This window comes from Mus musculus, chromosome 6, assembly GCF_000001635.26.
Source record: "Mus musculus strain C57BL/6J chromosome 6, GRCm38.p6 C57BL/6J".
In the NCBI taxonomy this organism is placed as follows: domain Eukaryota; kingdom Metazoa; phylum Chordata; class Mammalia; order Rodentia; family Muridae; genus Mus; species Mus musculus.
Window position 1 is genome coordinate 52725788 of NC_000072.6, and position 26271 is coordinate 52752058.

The window sequence follows — 26271 nt, forward strand, 5'->3', positions numbered from 1 at the left end:
ACACACACACGAATTTAGCAAAACCATAGAACATATCATCTAAGACTGTGACTTTCTAATAGTCAATATTTAGCACAGTCTATTTTGTTTAGAAAACACAGTTTGAGATCTGTAATGTCTATATTTGAGTTGAAAATATTACATATATTTTAATTTTTATTATTGTATATTGTATATGGTACTGGGTTTTTTAAGGATCTTTCTCATATGAGTTCATTCAGTATGCTTTGAACATCTTCCCTAGAATACATCTAAGATGAAAATATGTTAATCTCTTAGAATGTAAATACTCTCCTCACCCAAGATATACAAATTGCTTTCAGACAGAACTTGCCAAAGATGAGAGATTAGTGATTTAAGTTACAGGAGAGTACTTACTAAAACAATGCAAGAGCCCCTCCGCCCCCCTCCCCCCCAAAAAACCCAGACCCTAAGTATGAGGTATAAAACATTAAGTTATTAAAAAGTACATAATAGAGGGGCTAGGAAGCTGGCTTAATCAGTAAATTGCTATAAGGACTTGAATTTGAATCTCCAGCACCCATGTTATAAAGCTGGGCCTACATGTCTGTAATCCTGACATTGAGCAGGCAGGCAGAGAAAGAAGGATCTGTAGTGTTTGCTGGCCACCTAATCCAGCCACATCAGTGAGCTTCAGGGTCAGTGAGAGACCCTGCCTCATAACAAGGTGGAGAGCAATTGAGGAAGACACTCAACATTGACCTTTGGCCTCTCATAATCTTGAATCTGTGCACACAAAAATCCACAGGGTATAGTAGCATAATAATTTTAAATAAACCAGAAGATTTTGTATTTGATCATGTGTGTGTTTCCATTGTCTTGGAGAAATTAGGTAGCACTTTGAATATATAGTAGAGACTTCATTCAGTTTACATAAATTACTATAACTTTTGGTCACAGTTTAATCATAATTAGACATGCCTAATGTATTAGGGTTTTACTGCTGTGAACAGATACCATGACCAAGGCAAGTCTTATAAAAAACAACATTTAATTGGGGCTGGCTTGCAGGTTCAGAGGTTCAGTCCATTATCATCAAGGTGAGAGCATGGCAGTATCTAGGCAGGCATGGCACAGGCAGAGCTGAGAGTTCTACATCTTCATCCAAAGGCTGCTAGTGGAAGACTGACTTCCAGGCAACTAGAGTGAGGCTCTTATACCCACACCCACAGTGACACACCTACTCCAACCAGGTCACACCTATTCCAACAAGGCCACACCTCCAAATGGTGCTATTCCCTGGTCTAAGAATATACAAACCATCACACCTCATAACTCAAGATTTTAAAATTTTAAGTGCATATTTTAACTTTAGGGTGTAATTAAAATGTTGTATCTAGCTAGTATTAAGGTAATTAGTTATATTCTTTCTTAAATTTTTCTCCTTTAGGTTGGATGGAGTACTGCTCGTGACTATTACACATTTTTATGGTCTCCTATGCCTGAACATTATGTGGAAGGATCAACAGTCAATTGTGTACTAGCATTTCAAGGTGAGAATTAGAAACTGAAGGACTTGATCAAGCCAGCAGCCTCTGTTGTAGTTCTCTGTTTCAGAGTGTTTAGATGAGTCTTTGTTGAGTGAAAGTCAGATGACTGTAAATGCCATGTGTAGGGCACAAGGGGTTTTCATAGCTACTCAGAACACTGCTTTTTTTAAATGAAGCAAACTTGGAGTTTCTTAAGAAAAGGTTGTGTTGCAGGTTTAAATGTAAGCATTAACAAGGGAAGGGAGACAAGTAGGAGGACAGAAGTACATATCCTCACACACAAGCTAAGGATTGATTGCATGTATAGGAAAGGAATATCAACCAATGATGAAGTTGAGGTTGCCACAATATTCATTCATTTGTATGTTCAGAAGACCCTTTCATTTATGCCAGTTTTGATTTGTCCCTTATAAGGGACAAACTGTAATGTGCACTTGTTTCAGGGGCATTGTTTTCCTCTTTCTGGCTCCTTTGGGATTATTTGTGGAAATGTATAACCGTGGATTTAAGAAGACCATTGGGTTTACTAGGAATACACACTGGGAAATAGTAACTGAGAGATTTTCATCATGGGTCCCCTGGCCAGAGTTTATATCTGGATAGGAGTAAAATGTATTATTGTGCTGTGATTGCACTTTAGTCTAACTGTAGATAATGAACTTGTACTATGTGTGTCTCAAAAGATAGAATAAAGGAATACTGTCTTGCTTTTCTTTTGCTGTAATAAGACATTGTGAGCAAGACAACGTATAGAGGAAAGAATTTATTGGGGGTTTACAGTTATTGGTGGACACTGTAGTAGCACTGCAGTAGCTTCTAGAGACAATCTCAAGGCAAAGAGTTAACTGGGAATGACTGGGCCTTTGAAGGATTGTATGTTTAAGACCGTGTCTCAACATCAACTCTTTTGAGAGGTGGATAGTTCAGTGGTAAAGCTTAGCTCAAGTGAGGCCATGGGTTCAATCTTCAGTACCCCCCTAGCCTCCGCACCCCCAAAGGCATGTGCATTGTACGTAGTAATATTGAGTATAGAATTGATGGGTTTTTAAGTAAAACCATTCTGTGTGGATATTTAAAGAAGTGAAGATTGATTTTAGTTAGGACAGTCCAGCAAAATTAAAAAGAGAGGGTAACAAACTGGAGAAGAAGAAACTAAACATTGAACATAATTAGTTTTCATATGGTAGCCAATGTTATAAATAGCTATAGCGCCTAAGTGGCTTAGATGGCTTCATTCATATGTTAAATAGAGCTCTGTAGTTGCAAATCTTACAGAGTTTTCTTGTGCTGTACCAATGGTCTCATCCTCTTTGCCTTTACACAGTTCACATATATAACATATTTTTGTAGTTAATATTTCTTTTTACATACAGCGAATGTCCAATTGGAGGAAATATTTCTTAAATCATGTATTTCCCAGTCCTACTCCCTGTCCTTAGATTTTTATTAGGTCTTCCCTTATTTCTCCTCCATTAATCTTCTTACTCCTTGTAAAGTACAAACTTGCCTCTCTTTGAGTTGATTTTGCCATAGTTAAGATGCAGGGGGAGAGGCTCGAGAGATGACTCAGTGGTTAAGAACACTGTCTGTTCTTGCAGAGGACCTAGGTTCCATCTCCAGTGTGCTTGTGGCAACTCATTATTATCCGTTTAATTCCAGACCACATGGATCTGATGCCTCTTTCTATTCTCTGCAGGTACCACCAATGCAGGTGGTGCACAGGCATACACACAGACAAAACACATATAAATAAAAAAATTAATAAAGATAAAGGGGGAATTCATATATATGTTTATATCTAAGAGAGACAACTTTGGGCTATGTTTGAGAAGAAAGTATAACTTGGACTGATAAATTTGTGAACAATAGGAAAGACTCATTCTAGATATGTTCAGAATAATAGTATGGAGGAAGGAAAGTATTATTAATAAATTAGCATTTTAAAGTAGCAAGCTTAATAATTTTTGTTACCCACCTCTTAGGATATTACCTTCCAAATGATGATGGAGAATTTTATCAGTTCTGTTACGTCACCCATAAGGGTGAAATTCGTGGAGCAAGTACTCCTTTCCAGTTCCGAGCTGCTTCTCCAGTTGAAGAGCTGCTCACTATGGAAGATGAAGGCAATTCCGATATGTTGGTGGTAACCACAAAAGCTGGCCTTCTTGAGGTGAGCACCTACAGTGAGGTATAGAGTTTACTTTGACTGGTATCCTAATCCAGTTGATAGCTGTGAGAATTTTCAGATTATGCCAAGAGGCGCTACCAGAAATGTTTTAAATCTAAAATTGTGAGTCTATGTGTAGAGGCCAGAAGTCAATGTTAACTGTTTTCCTTAGCCGTTCTCAGTCTTACTTTTGAGGCAAAGTTTCCCATTGGACCTGGAGTTTGCCAGTTGGGCTAGACTAGCTGGTGGGGCTAGTCTTTCTATTATGGTTATTTTGTGGTTCTGTTGTGGTACTTGTCAGATGAATGCTGAGAAGATAGCTGCCTGATTCAGGGCTAATGTCATGTGTGCAGTAACTAGTGCAGTAGGGCAGCCTTTGGAACCACGGAGACATGGGCTTGCCTCCTCTTTCCTTGCCTGGAGCTTTTGTCTTCAGGCATCCTAATCCAGTTGATAGCTGAATTGTCAGAGTTAGGGATGGAGCTGCTGGGAGATGCAGTGTAGCGGTGCATCCAGCTGTGGTTCAGGGTTTGGAGCTGAATACTGGGGGCTCAGTGGTCCGAGGAGGATGTCATATGCTTTAGGTTTTTAGTAATTGTAAAATGAGAAACAAAGTTCTTTTTCAAGATCACATTTTCTACTTTATATCTGGAAGCTAGACTGTTCTTTGAAACAATGTGACTGACTGTATTTATCAGTCCTTTCGTTTTAAAAATAGCATTTTAGATTGGTTACTGTATTTTTTGTCAATTACATCTATATTTCATATATTGTAGGTGCTTGGTTTTTCTTTATAGACAGATGGGTCTTTTGATTTTTTTCTTTGTTTACCTTTAAGAACTGAGACTATAAAAGGAAAGATAAGAGGCTACACTGTCTTCCACTGTCAGGCTGTTCAAAGACAGTTCATCCAGGAGTTAGAAGGAACTGTGAATTCTTCATATCTTTCCTTCCCTTTCCCAGAAATTCCTCTCTTATCTTAAATACGAAATGCAACTTTTATAGGGTGACTGAAACATTTTGTAGTGACAACTGCCTCTGATCAGGGTTTTTAGCCTCGTATTTGAATGTTAGTCAGAGACACTGAAGTAAACCCTGCTCCTAGGAATGCAGTTAGCACTGATGTGCAGGGCTTTTGAATACTTGTCAGAGCACCCTTATCTCAAGCCCTGCACATGATGGGCATTTGCTCCCCATGCCTCGGGAGCCTTTTCTCTAATTGGGACGCAGCCCAGGTTATTTGTTCTTTTTCTTTGCTCCACAAAAGCTGTGCTATAAAAATTTTAATTGCTGTCTCTTGGGAAATATTTCTGAGATAAAAATGGTTTTGTTTTCTGAAAAGTTCTTAAAATTCTACATTCATTGGTGTCTTTAATGATTTTATGAACACTGTACACTAAGTGATTAATGAGATAAAGTTTTTGAACTTGTGAGCCTGAATTGGATAATAGAATAAAATAAAATAAAAAGACATTTTAGGGATAGTATGGGATGCTTGACCAAAGGATATCTATTGGCTGGTATAATTATTCTAACTTTCTTAGCTATGATCACAGTAGTGGTTTGGAAGGATACCGCACTTATTAGAGGTGATCTAAGGTTCTTAGGGGTGGAATGTCAATAATTTTATTTTGGATGGCTTAGGAAATTAAAACAAAATCACATAAACTAATGCATTTATAATATAAGCCAGATGTAGTGGCATACATATTTAATCCCAGCATCTGGGAAGCAAAAGCAGGGGGCAGAATTTTAGGCCAGTCTAGGCTATGATATAAGTAAGACCCTGTTTTGTTCTGCTCTCCAAAAGAATAAAATGGGAAATGAACAAGGCAGCATATTGATGATTAGTAAATTGAGGGCTATATTTGTTCTTAAAAGATTTCAAAATAGAAATTTGAAGCAGAAAAGAGATTTATTGTTTTATTGTTTCCCATCCAAGTACTAACCAGATCCAACCCTGCTTAACTTCCAAGATCAGAAAAGATCTGGCACGTTCACCCTTGCTTGGTGTGGTTGTAGACAATTTGTATACTAAAAAACCCCAAAAACCAAAAACATAAAAGACTAAACAAACCAAAAAAATCGTTACATTCAGGATCTTGACACATGTTAGGCAAGTCTGTTTTTTGAGTTTTATCTCCAGACTTAGATTTATACAAATTTTAATCAAATTTAAAATCTTTAAAATTTTCCTACTAAGCTTTAGTAAATCTTTTATTAAGTGTTATAAACTAATCACTGAAAAAGTTTGATTCTGAAAATGTTTGTTGTACTAGGTGAAGACTGATCATTTCTAATCTGCTACAAAGTTTTCAGTCAGATTAATGCTGTGTTAATAATGCCATTAACTCTTAGGATTGATGTTCTTGCTTGGTCTTAATTTTCCGTTGGCTTATTAGGTATAATTTAATTTTCAATAGGTATGACAATTGAGTAGTTAAACTTTTACCTTTTTATTTATCCTGGAAAGTTTCCCACAGTATGTACCTTTGTTTTGGTCATATCCTCCAGTTCTCCTTTCCATCCTTCCTATCAGCTTTTCCATTTTGAGAACATTTATTCTATGCATTTGAATAAAAAGATTATTCCAGAAGAGTTTAGCAGTTCAGCTTTCGTAGGTTTAGATTTTAGTCATTTATATCTAGGATTCTACAACCCTGGAAAGCTTAATATGGGGATTTTTGGATGAAAAACATTTATCAGCTAAATACCTTCTTTATAAATTCTTCCTGCGTCTCTGCTTTTCTCCGGTTAGAAGCAAAGACTTGTTGTTATAAAGACTAGCCATTTTATTTATGACCATGTTTGGTCCTTTGATTTAGGTTTTGCTTTGTGTTTCCTACTGGAGTTCCTGTTTTGCAGAATTGAGTAATTATCAGCATTCCCCATAAGAATCTGCTAGAGTTAGTATAGTATTGTAGCCTTAGCCTTTCAATTTGCATTTTTACTTAAAACAGTTTGGGGGGGGGGGTCTCTGCAAACAGCAGTGCCAGCAGAGTAACAATTCATGTGAGGCAAGAAGGCATCCAGTGTAACACAGCCCAGTAGCCAGTGTCGGCTCAGACTTGTAGAGTCTGACGGGGACAGGTTATTTTAGGTATATTTATGTTTACTACAATTTGGAAAAAGTTTCCTGCTAAACACTTATCTCAATCTCAAGTGCACACTAAAGCTTGAAGCGTAACTTCATCTAAAGTCTTGTGCAAAATACCTGTGGCTTCTTCTGTAAAGATGAGTTCTACAGTTTAAGGGTCTAGGGAAGGATCTGGTGTGGTCTCAGTCATAGATAGCATCCAGGTCACCAAGCCATCAAGTACACATGACATCTCCCCAAAGGATGGACTCTGTTGATTGAGAAACATTGTCTGGGGAGAAGGAGTCTGAGGTAAACATAATACTTTTAGAGATTGAGGTGTGACCTGGCCCTACAGGATAGCACAGGTTAACTGGCTACTAAATCCAATCTAGCCTTCTGGGCGAAAAACAGGTATATATCCCTCCCTTAAAGAGGGATGCTTGTTTTAACATTCCTGGTTTCCCTAGTGCTTATCTGTGAGAACAGGGCCTTTTTAACAGAAGGATTATAGGCTGAATGCTATGCAGTAGGCAAAATGTAAAAATTTGTGAATTTACAATTTTTTTGTGAATTTTTTTTTAAAGTAAAAAACTAAAGTTGTAATATTTTATGATAAAAATCAATTTGAGTTTTTTTTTAAATACAGCTGAAAATTGAGAAGACCCTGAAAGAAAAAGAAGAATTGTTAAAGTTGATAGCTGTTCTTGAAAAAGAAACAGCACAGCTGAGAGAACAAGTTGGAAGAATGGAGAGAGAACTGAGCCAGGAGAAAGGGCGGTGTGAGCAATTGCAGGCTGAGCAGAAGGTTTGCTATACCTTTCTAAAATGGAAGCATTTAGGAGCATTGAAAACTGGGTCTTGAGGAAAGTAGTGTGTATACGTGTGTGTGTGTGTGTGTGTGTGTGTGTGTGTGTGTGCACATCATATATGTGTGTGCATTTACATTAATAAGTGTATGTGTATATATATAATTTATATAATTTTATATTTTATTATATATATTTATATGTATTATAATTATATAATTTTTAAATTTATTCATTTTAGTTTTTATATGTATGGGTATTTTGTCTCCATGTGCATTATTTGCATGCCTGATGCCTTTGGAATCAAAATTGGGGGCAGGTCCTCTGGTTGCTAGGACTAGATCTTTGGTCTTCTCTAAGAGCAACAAGTGCTCTTTACCTACTGAACCATCTCTCCAGCCCTAAGAATGTCAGTTCCCATTAATCTTCTGCCACAGTCTCTTTTACATTTTTAAATAGGCAAAATACTTAAAGATTTTCAGTACCAGGCTTATTGATAATAGTTCTCTGAATTTGTTGTTGGTTGTTGTTGTTTTTACTATGTAGCCTGGGCCTTGAAATCTTGGAAACCACCCTCTGCCTTCCTAGTACTAAGATTACAGGCATGAACAACCATGCCAGCTTTCTGACAGCCATTTCTCAGTATTTCACATCTAGTTCTGTATTATATGCTAGATTTGAGGAGGAAGGCTTTGGGATGTGAGAAATTCACATAGGAATAAACACAAAATAAATGGAAGGTAGAATGAAGAAATTGAAATTACTCTTCAAAAACTATAATTTAGGTAGGCATGATGCTACATGCCTGCGACCTCAGCACTCATGGTGGTACATGCCTGTGGCCTCAGCACTCAGTGAGGCAGGAAGACTGAGGTTCTGTTGTGACCAGGTTCTCAACAGAATAGGCTACATAATAGCAATAGCCTTTGCCCTGAACACTCAAACAGGAGCAGAAACAAGGCAGAAGTCAGTAACCTGAGTACATTGTGAGACAAAAATGTGAAATTCTTAATGAGAGAAAGGTGATAAATTACCCTTCAAAGAAAACAAAAAATCCCCACCTAGTTAAGGTAGCCATTTTTTTTTCTTGAGCAAAGAAAAATGACTATATGTAAAAAACTGGATTTGAGTTTGAAACTAACATCTGTAGAAAAAAAGGTGACTACTTACTATAGTCATTGATTTATGTAATAATTTTCACAAAAATAACTTTTAGTTGTAGAAAAATATGCCTCACAATTTCAATGTTATAGCTAGATGGCTAGCTTCATGCCTATGGATGGATTGAATTTTCTCTTAAGTTGTATTTGTTCTATTCTTCTGGCCAATAAGGCCCTATTACTTAATAATTATTAATTTGGTCATTAGTGCAGTGTTTCTTAATTTCTTCCACCCTCCTTCATTTGTCTTCCATCTTGTTCCTTTAAGATAGGGTCTTGCTTATGTAAACCAGGCTGATATCAGGCTTGCTTATCTTCTTACGTAGTCTCCTGAGTGTTGGCCATTGGAGATATGTCCTATCATACTCAGCTTTTAGAAAATGAAATAGTTTGACTTATCAGTTCTTTTGGCATATAGTTTTCCATAACAGCACCTTTGTATACCTTATTATACTTTAGCCAAAGTTTTATTAATTAGCTAGGAGAGAAACTTAGCGGGGACCTTGATCAAGCTTTCATAAGCTACTAGATGCTTGTCATAATTTATGGGATGAAGATATTTTAAGCTTTAAAGTATCTGTGTAAAGAAGGTTCTATTTTATTTTTATATATGTTGTAACAGCCTTGGATATTTATTTTCGTCTTTGAGTCATGCTGAGTTCATTAGGAGCAATGGTTTAGATACAGGCATGTGTTGTAGTGCTCGTATGACACTTAGTGGGTCTTAACCTCCACAGTGTCCTATGAGACCTGAGTTGTCACTGACGTAATAAAAGTAAGATGTCAAAACACCAAAAAGCAAATTAATTAAAAAATTTTTTGTTTAATTTTTGTTTCCTGCCCTCTGGTGGAGAAGTTAGTGAAATAAAAGTGCATGAAAAGCAGGGGTGAGAAACCTATGTTAGTAATTGATGTGCTAACAGTAAGGGCTAGACATGTGGTGCATGCTTATGCTCTTCACACATAGGAAGCTGAGGTAAGAGCATCACAAATTCAGTCAGACTTCACTACATGACATTGTTTGAGAACAAAACAAACAAAAGTCTTGGGAGCTAGAGAAATGGCTTGGTGGTTAAATGCATTTGTAATCATGAGGACTGGAGTTTAGATCCCAGAACTTATTTTTTTTTTTTCCATTTTTTATTAGGTATTTAACTCATTTACATTTCCAATGCTATACCAAAAGTCCCCCATATCCACCCACCCCCACTCCCCTGCCCACCCACTCCCCCTTTTTGGCCCTGGTATTCCCCTGTACTGGGGCATATAAAGTTTGCAAGTCCAATGGGCCTCTCTTTCCAGTGATGGCCGACTAGGCCATCTTTTGATATATATGCAGCTAGAGTCAAGAGCTTCGGGGTACTGGTTAGCTCATAATGTTGTTCCACCTATAGGGTTGCAGATCCCTTTAGCTCCTTGGCTACTTTCTCTAGCTCCTCCATTGGGAGCCCTATGATCCATCCATTAGCTGACTGTGAGCATCCACTTCTGTGTTTGCTGGGCCCCGGCATAGTCTCACAAGAGACAGCTACATCTGCGTCCTTTCAATAAAATCCCAGAACTTATATAACAAGCTGGGCAACACTGCAAAGCCTGTAACCCCAGTTTCAAGCCAGCTTTCTGACTTCCAGCCTGATCAAGAAGAAAACTCCTTAAGCTCAAGGGAAGGACCATGCTTCAAAAGGAAAAAAGTTGTAGAATGATAGGGGAAGGCTTGATGCTTGCACACCCTATACATACATGTGTGCATATTTTCACATGGACATATGATATACTCACAAAAACACAAAAGGTTGAGTATATGAAAGTTTAAATGTTAGAATTTCAGGCTTATTTTATAGTCTTGGTTTATACAATTTGAGATAATAAATATGGGATTGAAATGATAAGAAATCAGAGACAAATGTAGTGGTAATGCGTATATTCTTGGTACCCAAAAGATAGGAGACCCCTTTTAAGGCTGGGCAATAGTGGCACCTGCATTCAATCTCAGCACTCAGGAGGCAGAGGCAGGCAGATTTCTGAGTTTGAGGTCAGCCTGGTCTACAGAGTGAGTTCCAGAACAGCTAGGGCTACACAGAGAAACACTGTCTTGAAAAACCAAGTTATTATTTGGTTATTTATTTGAGACAGGATTTCTCTTCATAGTCCTGGTTGTGCTACAACTCACTATGTAGAGTAGTTTGGCCTTTAACTCATAGAGATCTGCCTGCCTCTGCTTCCCAAGTACTGGGATTAAGGGCGCTAGTGCTACCACATTGTCTCTCCTTCTAAAAGAGAGCTCTCTGAAGTATACACAATTTTGTTTTACTGAAAGATACTTTATTGTTGTCTTTAAGGGCCTTCTTGAAGTATCACAAAGTTTGAGAGTGGAAAACGAAGAGTTTATGAAGAGATACAGTGATGCTACAGCTAAAGTTCAACAGCTTGAAGAGGACATTGTATCAGTGACACATAAAGCCATTGAAAAAGAAACTGACCTAGACAGGTATCCCTGGTATTTTAAAGAAATCACTTCGGTTATTAACAAAGCTACTTAGGGTTTGACTAATGTTTTTTCATCTTACACAGTTTGAAGGATAAGCTCAGGAAGGCACAGCATGAGAGAGAGCAGCTTGAATGTCAGCTGCAGACAGAAAAGGATGAGAAGGAGCTGTATAAGGTAAAGTCCTTTTCTAGTGTCGGCCTCTGCTTAGCCCCAGTGGGCTTTTGGGGTTGGGGATTGGAGAGCAGTTCAGCTGGGTGCCTGGTCACTTGTCTCGTTATAGTCACGAGGATGACAAGGACTGTAGTCAGCTAATGGGGGGCCTGGACAGTGTACTTCCATGGTTGACCATGCTTTAATAGGGAGATCCTCATAGCTTTTGTAAGGAGGTTCTTCAGTTGTCTCTAGAAGGCCTCTTGAGTGTCATAATTATGATGGTTGACTTCAGAGTGAGCAGTCCAAGATGGGAAGGAAACGAGATTACGATAGTGGATACTGTCCCTGAAATGCAGTATTTGGGAAATTTGCTGGTGTTTTAGATACATAATAGGTACTGTATAATAAATGAAAGCTTAGTGATGACAGGATAGTTGTTTATCAGAATTTCTATAAAGTGTTCTCACCTTTTAAGAATATACATATTTTCAGTGATGATGCTTAATATTTTTTACATTATTTGTTGTGTATATACATGAACATCCGTGATTGTATGTACAAGTGTGGGCATGCAGAAGCTGGTGTGTGTGGAGCTTAGAGGATAACTTTGAGAAGTTAATTCTCTCTGCCATATGGGGTCTGGAGATAGAATACAGCTGTCAGGCTTAGCCACAAGTTGCCTTAATGTCTTTTCCAGCCCCATGGTCATATTTCAGATTGACTTTTAAAATATTGTCAGATTATAATTTTATAAAGTATCTCCTCTGCTCATAAGTCTTTTTGAAATTTTTCTAATTTTTTTTAAAGCATTCCTGCAGTATGCTCTAAATTAGCTTAACCACGGGTGAACATTGAGGCTAATTTTCTAAGTATCTAAGAAACATTTCCTATAGAAAGGAGTGGCTGGGAAGAAGGGTGAGAAAGGCACTTGCACTTAAGTGGTGCGAACCCGAGTCCAGATCCTAAGAGTGCATATAAAGCTGGACACAGTGGCATTGGTCTGTTATCCCAGTTCCTGGAACGAGGGGGGAGGTGGAGAGAGGAGAGTCCTGGAAGCTTTGGGGCTAGCCAGCTTGATGTATACAGTGGCAGACAAGAGACACTATCAAGAAGTTGAAAGAAAGCTGACATCTGGGGATGTCCTCTGACCTTCATACTGGCACCATAGCATGTGTGTTCTGTGACACCCCCATATGAATATACATAGGTACACAACAAGTTTTTAAAAATTTGAGATGAATATTCTAAGTTGTTAGCCTCAAGTCACTTTTCTGAACTGATAGTTACGAACATTAGGTAGTGTTTCAGAAGTGATGCTAAAGGTTTGGGCTGCTGAGCGCCCTAGAGGACCAGAGATCCATTTCATCCCTAGGAACAGGAATTAGTCCTTTAGACTTCTGTAGATTTGAAGAGTCAAGTGCAAAAAAGTAATTCCACTGCTCTGTATTACACAAAAATTATTGTGTGAGTGTGTGCATGTATGTACATGCATGATGTGAATGCATGTTGTGTGTGGGGGCTGGTCTGTCATAGTTGGCCTATAGAAGTCAGAGGGCAACTTCAGCCACATGGAAAATAAACAACATAGTGCTTCTTACAGGCAAAAAGTGGAATTGGGCTAGAGGTGGCCCAGAGCCATCTTACTGAGAGCTGGAGTGTGGTTCCTAGCACCCATACCAGGTGACTTTCAACCACCCAGAACTCTGAAACCTCTGGCCTTGGTGGTGGGCACCTAACATTTGAATGCACATATCCACATACTCACATATATATTCATCATTAAAAGAAAGGTTAAAAAAAAACATGAGTATAATTGTTTATGTTTTCAATGTACCCTGTCTAGTTTTCAGAACTTTTTTACACTAATTTCTGAATATGCCTCTAGCATGATGTTTTTTGCCCAAAACATCCGAATGTATTTACATTTTAAAATGGAAAATAAATGGTTAAAGTGAAGGAAAAGCTTTCAGAGGTCAGGTAGTAAGTTAGACATCAGAATGAATTGCTGCGGGAAACAAAAGCTTCCAAAAGCTGGGCTCTGCCACTCTGTGTCTGCATTGCTGCTTTGCAGAGCTTGGGTCGCCTGACACCCAGCTCCTCCTCTGGAATTTGTGGATGAGAAAGAAATAATGTTGATTTTTTTTTTTAAATGTATTTATTTAATGTGCATTGGTGTTTTGCCTGCATGTTTGCTCTGGAACTGGGCTTATAGACAGGTGTGGGCTGTCTTGTGGGTGTTGAGGATTGAACTAGGGTCCTCTGGAAGAGCAGCCAGCACTCTTTACCCCTGAGCCATGTCACTAGAGCCCCAAATAATGGTATTTTAGACTTTGACTAACTTGGGTTATGATGTTAGCAAGAATATTCTTGATTTCAAACACTTTTATTACAGGTACATTTGAAGAATACAGAAATAGAAAATACGAAGCTTGTGTCAGAGATACAGACTTTAAAGAATTTAGATGGAAACAAAGAAAGCATGATTACCCATTTCAAAGAAGAGATTAGCAAACTGCAGTCCTGCTTGGCTGACAAGGAAAATTTGTACAGAGCTCTCCTGCTTACAACCTCAAATAAAGTAAGAACTTTAGAAAAATGTGTTTGAAACTTCTCCAGTATGTTTTTTACTCTTGTTTTAAATTCTTCCCAGCGATTTCTCTTTTTAAAAAGAAATCCCCCTTTTTAATTTGCACTACATTAGTTTTATTTATGCATCTGGTGTGATGCATGTGAACACCTGCAGAGGCCGGAGAAGCACTCGGAGCCTCTGGAGCTTGGGGTTAGAATGGCCTCTGGAAGGAAGGAAGGAAGGAAGGAAGGAAGGAAGGAAGGAAGGAAGGAAGGAAGGAAGGAAGACACTCTTACCCTGGTGCCATCTTTAGTTTCTCCACCATTTCTTTTGAAAAAGTTTAAAATCACAACAGTTACTGAACTCCTGCCTCCAGCTCTTAAGTACTGAGATTATAGATAGGTACCCATCACCTTCCTGGGCTCTTGCTTTATGTAGCATGTTGGATCTGCTCTCTAACACTGTACATCCTCATCTTTTCCAGTGGCTGCATGATCTTGCATGCGTACATTTATTTTATTGCGTAGCTTTTATGGATGAATGTTAGGATGTTTTAGCATGTTGCTGTGAATTCTACTGGGGATGTCATTAATGCAACTCTAAAAATGTTAGGAGTCCATGGCATTTACAGTTCCTGATTAAGTCTGCAGTTGCTTTTTAATCTAAAAGATCGCAAATGTGAAAAGTGTATTTGATTATATTTATTTGATTTGCTAAGATGCTAAAAATATCTTTAAGCATCTTTTTAGCATTTAACCAAGACCAGTGAAAAACATAATTTTTAATTACTGAGGAAAATGATTACTAGTTGCTAAAATGTTTTAGTAGATTGTAATGCAGTGTGAATTTATGGTTATAAAAGAATTTAAATAGTGATGAGGGTACAAACTGAAAGTTAACATCCTTTTTTGCTATAAGATTGTAAGATTGTAATTTAAAGTTACATGAATTATACATGTATATTTACATTTTAACTCAAATGAGAGAGAGAGAGAGAGAGAGAGAGAGAGAGAGAGAGAGAGAGATTGTAGAACCTTTTTCCTTTTGAGACAGGTTCTCATTATGCAACCCTAGCTGTCCAGAAACTTGGTATGTAGGTCAGGCAGGGCTCAAACTCAAGAGACTGCCTTCTTTCTGCCTTTTGAATGCTGGGATTAAAGATGTCCGGCTCCATGACTAGCTACAAGATACTACTAGGAATACACTTAATAGCTCTATTTCACTCATGATTATAGCTACATAGTATTCTTTCTTGTCATTCAGCATATGTGTAGTCAGTACTTAATAGTTTACTGTCTTCAGCTCTTCTGAGCATGCTCCAGTTAATACTCTTGTATAGCTCAAGTTACAATAGTCATGTGCCTAAATAAATTCCTTCAAATGGAGTTGGTAGGCTAAAATTTTATCATAAGGTAAGTGCCACCTTTTGATAGTTATTTTCAAATTGCCTTTTCAAAAAATACTGTATTAGGTTTTACTCCTAATGATGTACTATATGCTACTGTTTATAGTGGCTTCATAGCTTTTCATTATATATAGCATAGTTTAATTCAAGACAATTTCATTTTAGACACTTTAAAATCTATTTAAATCTATTTCAGTGTGTTTAAAAAATTAATTGAATTCTGAAAGACAAATCTTTGCCTATGCCATTTATAATTTTTTGAATGATTTTTGAAGTTAAAATTGCTAGATCAAGAGCCAAGAGTAATTTAAGGTGTTGGTGAGTCTTGAAAGGCGGCTGAGAAGCCCCAATTAGGGTTCATGTAATTGTGCTTAATAACTGTTTCTCTACTTTTTAAAAAATTAATTTTGCCAGGCATGGTGGTTGCACATCCTTTTAATCTCAACACTTGGAAGGCAGAGGCAGACAAGATCTTTTGTGAGTTTAGGTCTACATGGTGAGTTCCAGGACAGCTGGGGCCATGTGGAGCAAACCAGTCTCAAAACAAAAAATAATAAGTAAAAATAAAATAAATCAATCTATATGTTTGAACATTTGGGATATATATACTTTTATTCAGTCAGAACTAATCCTTGGGTGTGCTGACTGACTTCCTGTCCTATAAAGTGGTAGAAGTAAACACTTTTGGGCTGTTATATGAGAAATCTGAAACAAAGCCTAAGGCATGAGTGGAAAAGCATTATTTAACTTAAAATTCTGAAACAAACTGTTACCTTTAAATTTTAATGTTTTAATCAAAATTGTATATTATCTGCCTTTCTTCAGGAAGATACATTATTTTTAAAGGAGCAACTTCGCAAAGCGGAGGAACAAGTCCAGGCAACACGGCAAGAACTTATCTTTCTGACTAAAGAGCTCAGTGATGCAGTGAATGTGCGAGATAAAACTATGGCAGATCTGCATACTGCACGCTTAGAAAATGAGAGAGTGAAGAAGCAGCTAGCCGACACACTGGCAGAGCTGCAGCTACATGCTGTAAAGAAAGATCAGGTAAAGCAAGTTAACTTGCATCTCTGTTGATCCCCCAAAACTAGAAGCCCCATAAAAGAGAGGAATAAACTATTCAGATAAGTCAGGTAAGAAAGGCTAACTTCTATTCACTCTGTTAAATCATTGTCATTTCTTGGATTGAATAGAAAACATTTATACGCACAATTCTTACTGTCAGTAAAGGCTGTTGCAGTACACACTTTTGATGTATATTATATGTGACAGAGATTGCTTCATGTGGAACTTCTGTTTACTAGCTATATAGAATGGCCATCTGATTATTTAAGGGTATTGCATACAAGTTACGTAATTGCTCCTTAGGTGGATGCTTTTCCTCAGCTGTTAAGTAATCCTTAGACTCTCTACTATATATAAAAATCAGTAGAAAGCCCAAACTCCAAAACAAATTTAAATTAATTAAAGGTCAGAAAAAAATAATGGAAATGGAGTTAGGATTTCTTATTAAATTATGAACTATCGGAATTTTTTCCTTAGTTGAAATATTTTTTTCCTAAGGAAAAGACTGATACCCTGGAACATGAACTGAGAAGAGAAGTTGAAGATCTGAAACTCCGTCTTCAGATGGCTGCAGATCATTACAGAGAAAAGTTTAAGGAGTGCCAGAGGCTCCAAAAGCAAATAAACAAACTTTCAGACCAGGCAGTAAGTGTCACCGAGTTCCTGTCGGTGAACTTTTCCTTTGTCAGCCTTGCGTTTGCAGATAAGATGGATAATATTTTAAGTATTAACCTTTTGAATACAAATTATCACTTCATTTTTTTCTAAACACAAATCTTATTTTGTACTACGTTGCTTATGTAGGTATATGTGGGTGTTGGGGGTGGTATGTGAAGGTCAGAGGACAGTTTGTAGGAGTTTATCATCTCCTGGTTACACTCTCTGGGTCTCAGGAATAGAGGATGGAACTCAGGATGTCGTCAAGTTTGATTGCAAGTGCTTTTACATGCTGAGCCATCCTGCTGGCCCGAGTTTATCATCTCGATTTCAAGTCATTGGCCTAATACTATAACGACAATCCTCTTTCTGTTTAAACTTGAGATTTGTATTTACTGAGAATGAATAAAGGGAAGGAAGCTAGGTCAGCAGCAAGAACAAGCAGGAACAGGTACTCTTGTCTTCAGGGCGTTGCTCTCATAAGCCCTTGATAAGTAGCTTTGTCGATTAAACTCAATATGTCGTAGTAAATGTCACTTGTGGCAAAGGTGACAGCTCTCACTCTTTTCTCAGTACTCTTCCGTTCTGCTCATGCCACATTAGGAAGAGGCAAAATGTGTTGGCTTACTCATTTATATTTCATGTAGGAGTAGGTAGATTCATAATAAAACAGACATTTCATTTGGATGGGCCTATGTATTATGTACAGTCCCAAATTGTACTTATTATATGAGGGGATCTTGGAAGTGAAGTATAAAGAAAACATTGAAAATGTGGGGTTGCGTGGTCCCACAGTTTTAGGTTCTCAGGAACAAATAGGAGCAAGGAGTGCATGCAGGATAGTAAAGTGGAAAGGGTTCTGTGAAGAAATATGATTCACATGGGGATTTTTATTTGTGGCTTTTTTTTTTAGCACATTTTAAAAAAATGTAAGATTTTGCCTGCATTACATGTGTGCACCACATGTAGGTTTGGTGCTTGTATAGGTCAGAAAAGAGCATTGAATTCCCTAGGATTAGAGTTACAGATGGCTATAAACCACCATGTGGGTGCTAGGAATCAAACCTAGGTCCTGTGCACAAGCAGCACATGCTCTTACCTGCTGAGACCTCTCCAGACCTGCTGAGTACACTTCTGACTTGTGAGATTGTAAGATGTTTATGATGATGAGTTCTGCTGACTTCACAAGAAAAACACAGTTAATCTTCTTTCCTTTCCACCACTTAGGAAAATGATGTAGCTTTATTCCTTTTAGGTTTTCAGAGGGAGTAGTGTGGTTCACTTTTTTTGGTTATATACATGATTAGTAAAGGAAATCAATATGACTCGTTCAGCGACTTTTCCAGTAACTTACTGTTAACCTTTGAATAGGCGAGTACTAACAGTGTCTTCACAAAGAAAATGGGGAGTCAGCAGAAAGTGAACGATGCTTCAATAAATACAGACCCGGCTGCCTCTACTTCTGCTTCTGCCGTGGATGTAAAGCCAGCAGCGTCATGTGCAGGTAAAAATCTCCTTCTGTGTAGTGTGACCTTCTTGAAAACTGGACACTGATTTGATACTGCGTGCTTCCATGTGTGATAATTTCAGGCTGCTTCCATAAATTCTTGGGAGAGAGACTTGAGAGGCAAAGTGGGAATATGAGGGTATTAGTGTGAGATGGAGTTATGTATGTGGTGACCATGCAGAGTGTGAGTGAGTGTAAACTAGTACTTAGCTTCAGGAGAATAGTCACGTATTAAACATTAAATTGGTACTAGAAGTACTAATTTGAACCATATGGAACAGTGAAATGTAAGAATTCCTGACATTCAAAATTATGTTAAAATGTGACTGTAAATACAGACCAGAGAAGGTTCTTGGAACACAATGACAAAGGACAAATATAGAAAGTGATGAAGTTGAAAAATCTAGGTTTTTGCAGCACATTAACAACATCTAAACTGGAGGCTTATCTTGCACTTTAATTTTTTGTAACATTTAAAATATACATACATACATACATACATACATACATACATACATATATGCATGCACACACAATATATATAATGTTGTAGGGGGCAAATATCCTCTTCTAAATCCTTTGTTTTGCAGTGGGGTACATCTTTCATTAGTGTACCTGGAGACTGATGTTAATGTTAGTTGGTTCAATGTTTGACTACTTAAAATTGATTTAAGTATATCAAATGGGTAATGTCGTAATTTGAATTAACTGGATTTTTAATTTATGCTCTTCTCCCCTTCTTTTATGTAAAACAAGCAACAATAGGGAAAATAAGTGCAAGCTAACTATATTTCCATTTTTAGTGTGTGGTGTGACTGACAATTTAGTTTTAAAAAATGAGATTCCCTATGCAATTAAATATTGAATGAAGAGGAGCCTGTAGCATAGTCTGCAGCGTTCCCTTTACTTGTCCTCAGTGCAGATTGACGATTCTGACCCTGAAACATCTGGGGAAAGAAGTGCTTTCAGGTTTCAAGGGTTTCTCTACAAAGTGAATGTGTGCACAAACAGTTCATTGTTCCTATTGAGAGTTAAGAACCTGAAGCACCTCGCATTTGCATCTTTCCTACTTCACCCTGGCATTCCCAAAGCTTCCAAGTTAACGGTGCACTGTTGGGAGAATTTGAGTTTCAGAGTTGAGGATAATGACATTCAACCTGTAGTGCCTGCTGTGATCCTATAGTGTTGGTTTTGTGGAGACTTAGTGAAGGGTCACAAAGGGCTGGAGGAATGGACTCTTCTTAGGAGTATGCACCAGTTGCATAAGGGTGGCCGCTGGCAGGCTGCTTTGGAAATACTTTTAGTGCCTTTTTTTTTTTTTTTTTTTTTTTTTTTTTTTGATTCTCACGTTTGAATGTGAGATTTGTTCTGGTCAAAAATAACATTTAAAAATTCTCACATAGTGGTCAGATAGGTTCGTACATGCCTATAACCCTAGCAGTGGGTATGAATGAAAGCCATCCCAGGCTGTATAGGAAGACTGTCTCAAAAACAACAAACAAGACACACACACACACACACACACACACACACACACACACACACACAGAGAGAGAGAGAGAGAGGCAATGTGGGAGAGAACAACAAACATAAGCACTTATCAAGGTGCCTACGTTGGCCCTTGAGCCCTCTCTGTCCCTTCAACTTTTGATGCTCCCTGTCCTAGTCTTCTGAATATTGGGATTGTAGCCCAGTGTACTCCTAGACCTGACAACATTCCAGGTTTTGTTCCACAAAACACTCAAAAGTTTTTCTGCAAGAAGATAAAATAAAGAAAAAAAATTGTTTTGCTTTTTGAGACAGCATCTCTCACTTTGTAGCCCTGGCTGGTGTAGAATTTGATATGTAAGACCAGGCTGACCTCAGACAGACTAAATTTTTCTTTGAACAAATTTATTTTTGGCTAGTCAGTAGCGTCACACAGCTTTAACTTTAGCATGGCAGAGGCAGAAGCAGCAGATTTCTTTGACTTTTAAGGCCAGGCTGGCCTACAGAGTGAGTTCCAAAACAGCCAGGACTATAAAGAAATAGGGAGTATGGGTGTTTTGCTTGCATGTATGTCTATGCATCACATGCATGCATACCTAGTACCTTGGAGGCTGGAAGAGGGTATCAGGTCCTGTGGGGCTAGAATTATAGGCAGTTGTCAGCTGCCAGGTAGATGTTGGCAATGGAACCCAAGTCCTTTGATACAGCAGCTCCTCTTACAGCTGAGCCATCTCTTCCTCCTTCAGACAGCAAAATTATTTTAAATATTATTTAAGTATTATTTTTTTAATTAATATTAATTATTTTCTAACTTGTTACAACAGAGACAGGCTTTGATATGTCAACAAAGGATCATGTCTGTGAAATGACTAAAGAAATTGCTGAGAAAATAGAAAAGTATAATAAGTGTAAACAACTCTTGCAGGTAAGCTCCTTTTTCAGGGAACGATTTGTCAAATATTAGATGCCAGCCCTTGGTTCTTTTGTCAAAGTATAGAGGGCTCTTTCCCCATTCTTCTATACTGATACTGCATTTGGGATGATGAAAGGGGTGTTTTGTGTACTTGTCATTATCATGTAGGTCTTATGCTTCTGAAGTCAGTGTTTTCCATACACATGATACAGTGTCCTGTCTGAATATGAGTTTTTATTTCTGTTAGGATGATACATAGAAAATATTTGAACTTTAGAAGGGAAGTCCTTCTTAAAAAGGTATTGTATAAAAAACTAGGAAATTGTGTGGTGTTCACTCATCTACTTCCTAGTGTTGATGTATATGGAGGCCACAGGTTGACTTCAGGATGTCTTCCTTAGTCGCTTCTTTAAGTGCTTTTTCAGACAGGGTCTGTCACTGAACCTGAAGACAGCAGTTTTGGCTGAACTGGCTGCCTGCGAGCCCTGGGAGCTACTGCGTTCATTCTCCCTACCACCAGGGTTACAGACATGGCTGCCATGGTCAATGGTGCTAGAGATCTCAGTTCAGGTCCTCATGCTTGTGCAACCAAGTACATTACCCATCTAGCAAAGAATGGGAATGTTAAGCAAACGAATTGTCTCTCAGTGTGATTTTAATGATTTTAAGCAGCATTGTTCAGATTCTTTGAATTTTGTTAGCTTTAATGGTGTACTCACTTTGAATTAGTTAAAGTATAGGGGTGGAAGCTTCTCATTACTATCTAGAATAAAGAACAAAGTTATTTTATATTTGGATATGGTTTTTAAGGGTGTGTGTGTATTTGCATATGCGCAAGGAAGGTAACTTTTAGAACAACAATGAAATTCATAGATCCGCTCAATGTTACTAAAAGATACTTTTTTTTTTTTTGCTACTTGCTTTTAAAGTAATGTTTAAAGTGTTTTGATCAAATTTCAAACTGGGCTTTTTGAGATCTTTCTATAGAAGAAGTGAGAATGGTCCTGATGTTCTAGTGTAATGTAGTGCTTGGGTTTTTGTAAAAAACGTAGTGCAGTGTACATTGTAGGACAAGGCACACATGACTATACAGTTTATACAATTGTTGCTGGGGTGTGTATTATAACAGAGTGTTTGGATTTTGTTTAATTTTTGTTTTCATGTGTACGGGCATTTTGCCTGCAGATATGAGTATGCACTGCATGTGTGGTAGCAGAAATCACCTTGTCCAGGGCCCTGAAAACTGTCTTGAAGTGCTCATTGTCTTCTGAGCTGGCAAGAATGAATGTGTTGCTTTCTCTCTGTGCCAACAGTGCTCCTCACATGGGTCTACCCAGATGGGAGCTCCTTTGACAAGCCTACAAGATGGAGGACATTAGGATCAACTCTGAAAATTGTTGATACAAATTCATCTATAGGCCTGTCCTTTTGATGTTTTTTTCTTTAGATAAAGAGTTTTTATGTTTCTCTGGAAGTAGTAGAGTCAATTTCTAGGAAACCTTAGCTGTTTTTTGTTTTTTTTTTTTTTTTCTCAACTTAACCATGTTTGGACCCAGTTTTGTGATAAAGATGAAATAAATAGAAGCAGTTTCCTCTTCCCCTTTTCCTCCCCATTGCTGCTGTTGTAGGACTAGAGATTCAGCTGCTGACATGTTCTGGCCAAAGCTGAGGGGATTAGACTTGACTGGGTTTGTTAGGCATCTGTGGGTGTTCAGGTAGTCTTGTCTAGCATGGACAGCTTTTTCCTGGTTGGACAGCTGAGTGTTCTAAAAAGACTTGGGGGTGGCTGAGTGAGTGAGCGTGGCACTGGAAGCAGTCTGGAAAGTGGAGAGAAAATGGTGATAATGCTTGGGGGGGGATTCTTGATTGATAGAGGCACTGTGAACATTTACATAGAAGCCTTTTGTGGTCAAAGGGGATTAGATATTTTCACTCAGATGCCCAGGTGCTAGGATAGGGCTTTGTAAGAAATCAGTACATAGTTTTTCTTTGGTGCTGTTTTATCACTTTATACATCAAGCTAATGACTATAATGAGAATATTATTGTAGTTTAAGTTGCATTTCCATAATGTTTACATTTCTTTCTTAGATATGTGCATATGTGCGTATGTATGTGTGCATGTTGTATATGTGCCATGCCTGTGCATGTTGGTACACGTACACATTTGAGTGTACATCTGTGGAGACTAGAGTTAATTGTGAACTGATTGCTTTCCAACAGGCTTTCTCCCTGAGCCTCAAGATTACTAATTGGCTAGGCTAGCCAATCAGCGAGCTCTGGGGGATCTGCCTGGCCCTGTGCATCTCAGCTCTGGGCTTGCAAATGCAAATGCATGCCATCACACCTGAGTTTTACATGGCTGCTGGGGATCCACACAGGTCTCATGCTTTGTGTGTAGATGGAGTTACTTTTTCTCTGTTGTATGTGTGATGTTGATTTTGTTTGCTTAATGTTTTTAGAAAATCAAATTTTAATTATGGTAGAGTATCAATTTTGTTTATATTTTGTGCTTTTTTTTTTTTTAAACACATTCTGCAAGGCATTAAACATATTCCCTGCACTGCCCCAGGAGTTACTTGTTTTGCTTTTGTTGTGCTTGGAGATCAAACCCAGGCCTTAGGCCAGTGATCTGCTAGTGAGCTACAACTCGTGGTCCATCCAGAAGTTTTATAGACAGCTTTTACATTGAGGTTTATGAAACTTTTGGAGCTGTTTTGTTTGTTTGTTGGTTGGTTGGTTGGTTGTTGTTGTTTTTTGTATGTTATGAAGTATAGAAGGTATGGTGTAGAGTTTAGATGGTTGAAATTGCTCAAAATATATTTTTGAACTTCACCTTGAAATCCAACAACCCCCTTCATGATAAAAGTCATGGAAAGATCAGGAATTCAAGGCCCATACCTAAACATGATAAAAGCAATATACAGCAAACCAGTACCCAGCATCAAAGTAAATGGTGAGAAGCTGGAAGCAATCCCACTAAAATCAGGGACTAGACAAGGCTGCCCATTTTCTCCCTACCTATTGAATTTAGTACTTGAAGTCCTAGCCCGAGCAATTTGACAACAAAAGGAGATCAAGGGTATACAAATTGGAAAGGAAGAAGCCAAAATATCTCTATTTGCAGATGATATGATAGTATATATAAGTGACCCTAAAAATTCCACCAGAGAACTCCTAACCCTGATAAACAACTTCAGTGCAGTTAGCTGGATATAAAATTAACTCAAACAAATCAGTGACCTTTCTCTACACAAAGGATAAACAGGCTGAGAAAGAAATTAGGGAAACAACACCCTTCACAATAGTCACAAATAATATAAAATACCTAGGCGTGACTCTAACTAAGGAAGTGAAAGATCTGTATGACAAGAACTTCAAGTCTCTGAAGAAAGAAATTGAAGAAGATTTCAGAAGATGGAAAGATCTCCCATGCTCATGGATTGGCAGGATTAATATAGTAAAAATGGCTATCCTGCCGAAAGCAATCTACAGATTCAATGCACTCCCCATCAAAATTCCAACTCAATTCTTCACTGAGTTAGAAAGGGCAATTTGCAAATTCATCTGGAATAACAAAAAACCTAGGATAAAAAAAACTCTTCTCAACAAAAAAGAACCTCTGGGGGAATCACCATGCCTGACCTAAAGCCGTACTACAGAGCAATTGTGATTAAAAACTGCATGGTACATCGACAGACAGGTAGATCAATGGAATAGAATTGAAGACCCAGAAATGAACCCACACACCTATGGTCACTTGATTTTTGACAAGGGAGCTAAAACCATCCAGTGGAAAACAGACAGCATTTTCAACAAATGGTGCTGGCACAACTGGTGGTTATCATATAGAAGAATGCGAATTGATCCATTCTTATCTCCTGTACAAAGCTCAAGTCTAAGTGGATCAAAGAACTCCACAAATATTCATAATGAAATTGGCCTATTTACTTTTTGGTCTCTATTTGTAACTTCTTCCTTGTGTTTTTAAGAAAAAGAGCCATCATAAAGTGCATGATTTAGATTTCCTCCTTTTGCAAAAGTAGTACTTTTGTGAAATAATATTTATCATGATCCAAGTACAGGAATTATGGCTATTTGGGTTATATTTTTCTGTATAACACTGACACTCATATTAAATATAACTGTTGGAAGCAAATTATAAGCTAGTGGGATATATCATATACCCTCTTTTGCAGTGTACAGTTAATATGACACCTCTCCTGGCTTTATACTGTTACATTAATCATTACATGTGTGTATAAAGATATTTACTCTGTGGAGATGTGAAGTTTTTAGTTATTGTACTAATTTTAATTTTATTTAGGATGAGAAAACTAAGTGCAATAAATACGCTGAAGAACTTGCCAAAATGGAGCTGAAGTGGAAAGAACAAGTGAAAATTGCTGAAAATGTAAAACTTGAACTAGCTGAAGTAGAGGATAACTACAAAGTAAGTTCATAGGCTTGGCTCATGGTGCTTGGTGAACCTGGTCCTGGTCAAAGTGAGATCCTATAGACCATCAGCCAAGCACAGTTTCCATATAGATATGCTGGGTATTTAATTACATACAGTTTATTCACTTGCCTGAGAAAATGGCCTCCCATATGCATTGGTTAATGTGGCTTTAGTCCTTTGGGTTCAGGTGGACTTTGAAATTTACCATTTAAAAAAGTTTTTAGTACATATTAATTATATAAAATCATAGGCTTCAGTATATTTTCATGTATCTGTTTGATATATTTTTATAATATTCCACCTGTTGCACACTGCATCTTCCCACTGAGACCCTGTTTAAATAGGTCACTTCTTTCATGCCCTGTCCTGTGTCTGCCACCTCCCTCCCCAAGGCACATGCTTTTTCTTAGTGCTGCTTTTAGGATCTTGGGTGAGGTTATTTACAGGAGCATGCGCAGTGTAGTAGTGACTATACCACTGAGGAAAACATCTCTCCTTCTTTTAGTAGCTGTTAACTACGTATCAATCCTCAGAGAAGTGTGAGGCCTCATTAGATTACACCCTCCATGATGGAATGTTGATGACTCAATCTTATGCAGTCTTAGGCAGGTAATCAGGTTTGCTGAGAATTCGAGTATCTAAAGGCCATGTCACTCCCAGAAGACAGTATTCCACAGACTCTTAGATTCTTTGTGCTCTTTCTTCTTCTTCTTCTTCAGTAGTGTCCCCAAGCCTTGGATGAAGTGACACGGATGTCCATTGGGGGATAAGCACTCAATAGTCATTTAATGTCAGCACTTTGACTAGTTCTATAACTGCAAAGAGAAGCTTTCTCTGATCAA

The 26271-nt window shown here is 37.9% G+C and overlaps 1 protein-coding gene across 4 annotated transcripts in view; it reads left to right on the forward strand.

The window, feature by feature from the left end:
- The window catches only part of Tax1bp1 (Tax1 (human T cell leukemia virus type I) binding protein 1), a 53089-nt gene that overhangs the window by 12096 nt on the left and 14722 nt on the right, over positions 1-26271 (forward strand). For 2 of the 4 annotated variants that reach the window (NM_025816.3, NM_001355596.1), the window contains exons 3-13: positions 1412-1514; positions 3494-3681; positions 7404-7562; positions 11063-11211; positions 11295-11385; positions 13757-13942; positions 16164-16388; positions 16905-17051; positions 18435-18567; positions 20883-20983; positions 25298-25423. In NM_025816.3, coding sequence (NP_080092.2) covers positions 1412-1514; positions 3494-3681; positions 7404-7562; positions 11063-11211; positions 11295-11385; positions 13757-13942; positions 16164-16388; positions 16905-17051; positions 18435-18567; positions 20883-20983; positions 25298-25423 — 1608 coding nt within the window. The remainder of the gene's footprint in view (positions 1-1411; positions 1515-3493; positions 3682-7403; positions 7563-11062; positions 11212-11294; positions 11386-13756; positions 13943-16163; positions 16389-16904; positions 17052-18434; positions 18568-20882; positions 20984-25297; positions 25424-26271) is intronic. The other 2 variants (XM_006506370.4, NM_001355595.1) reach the window with 2 other exon arrangements.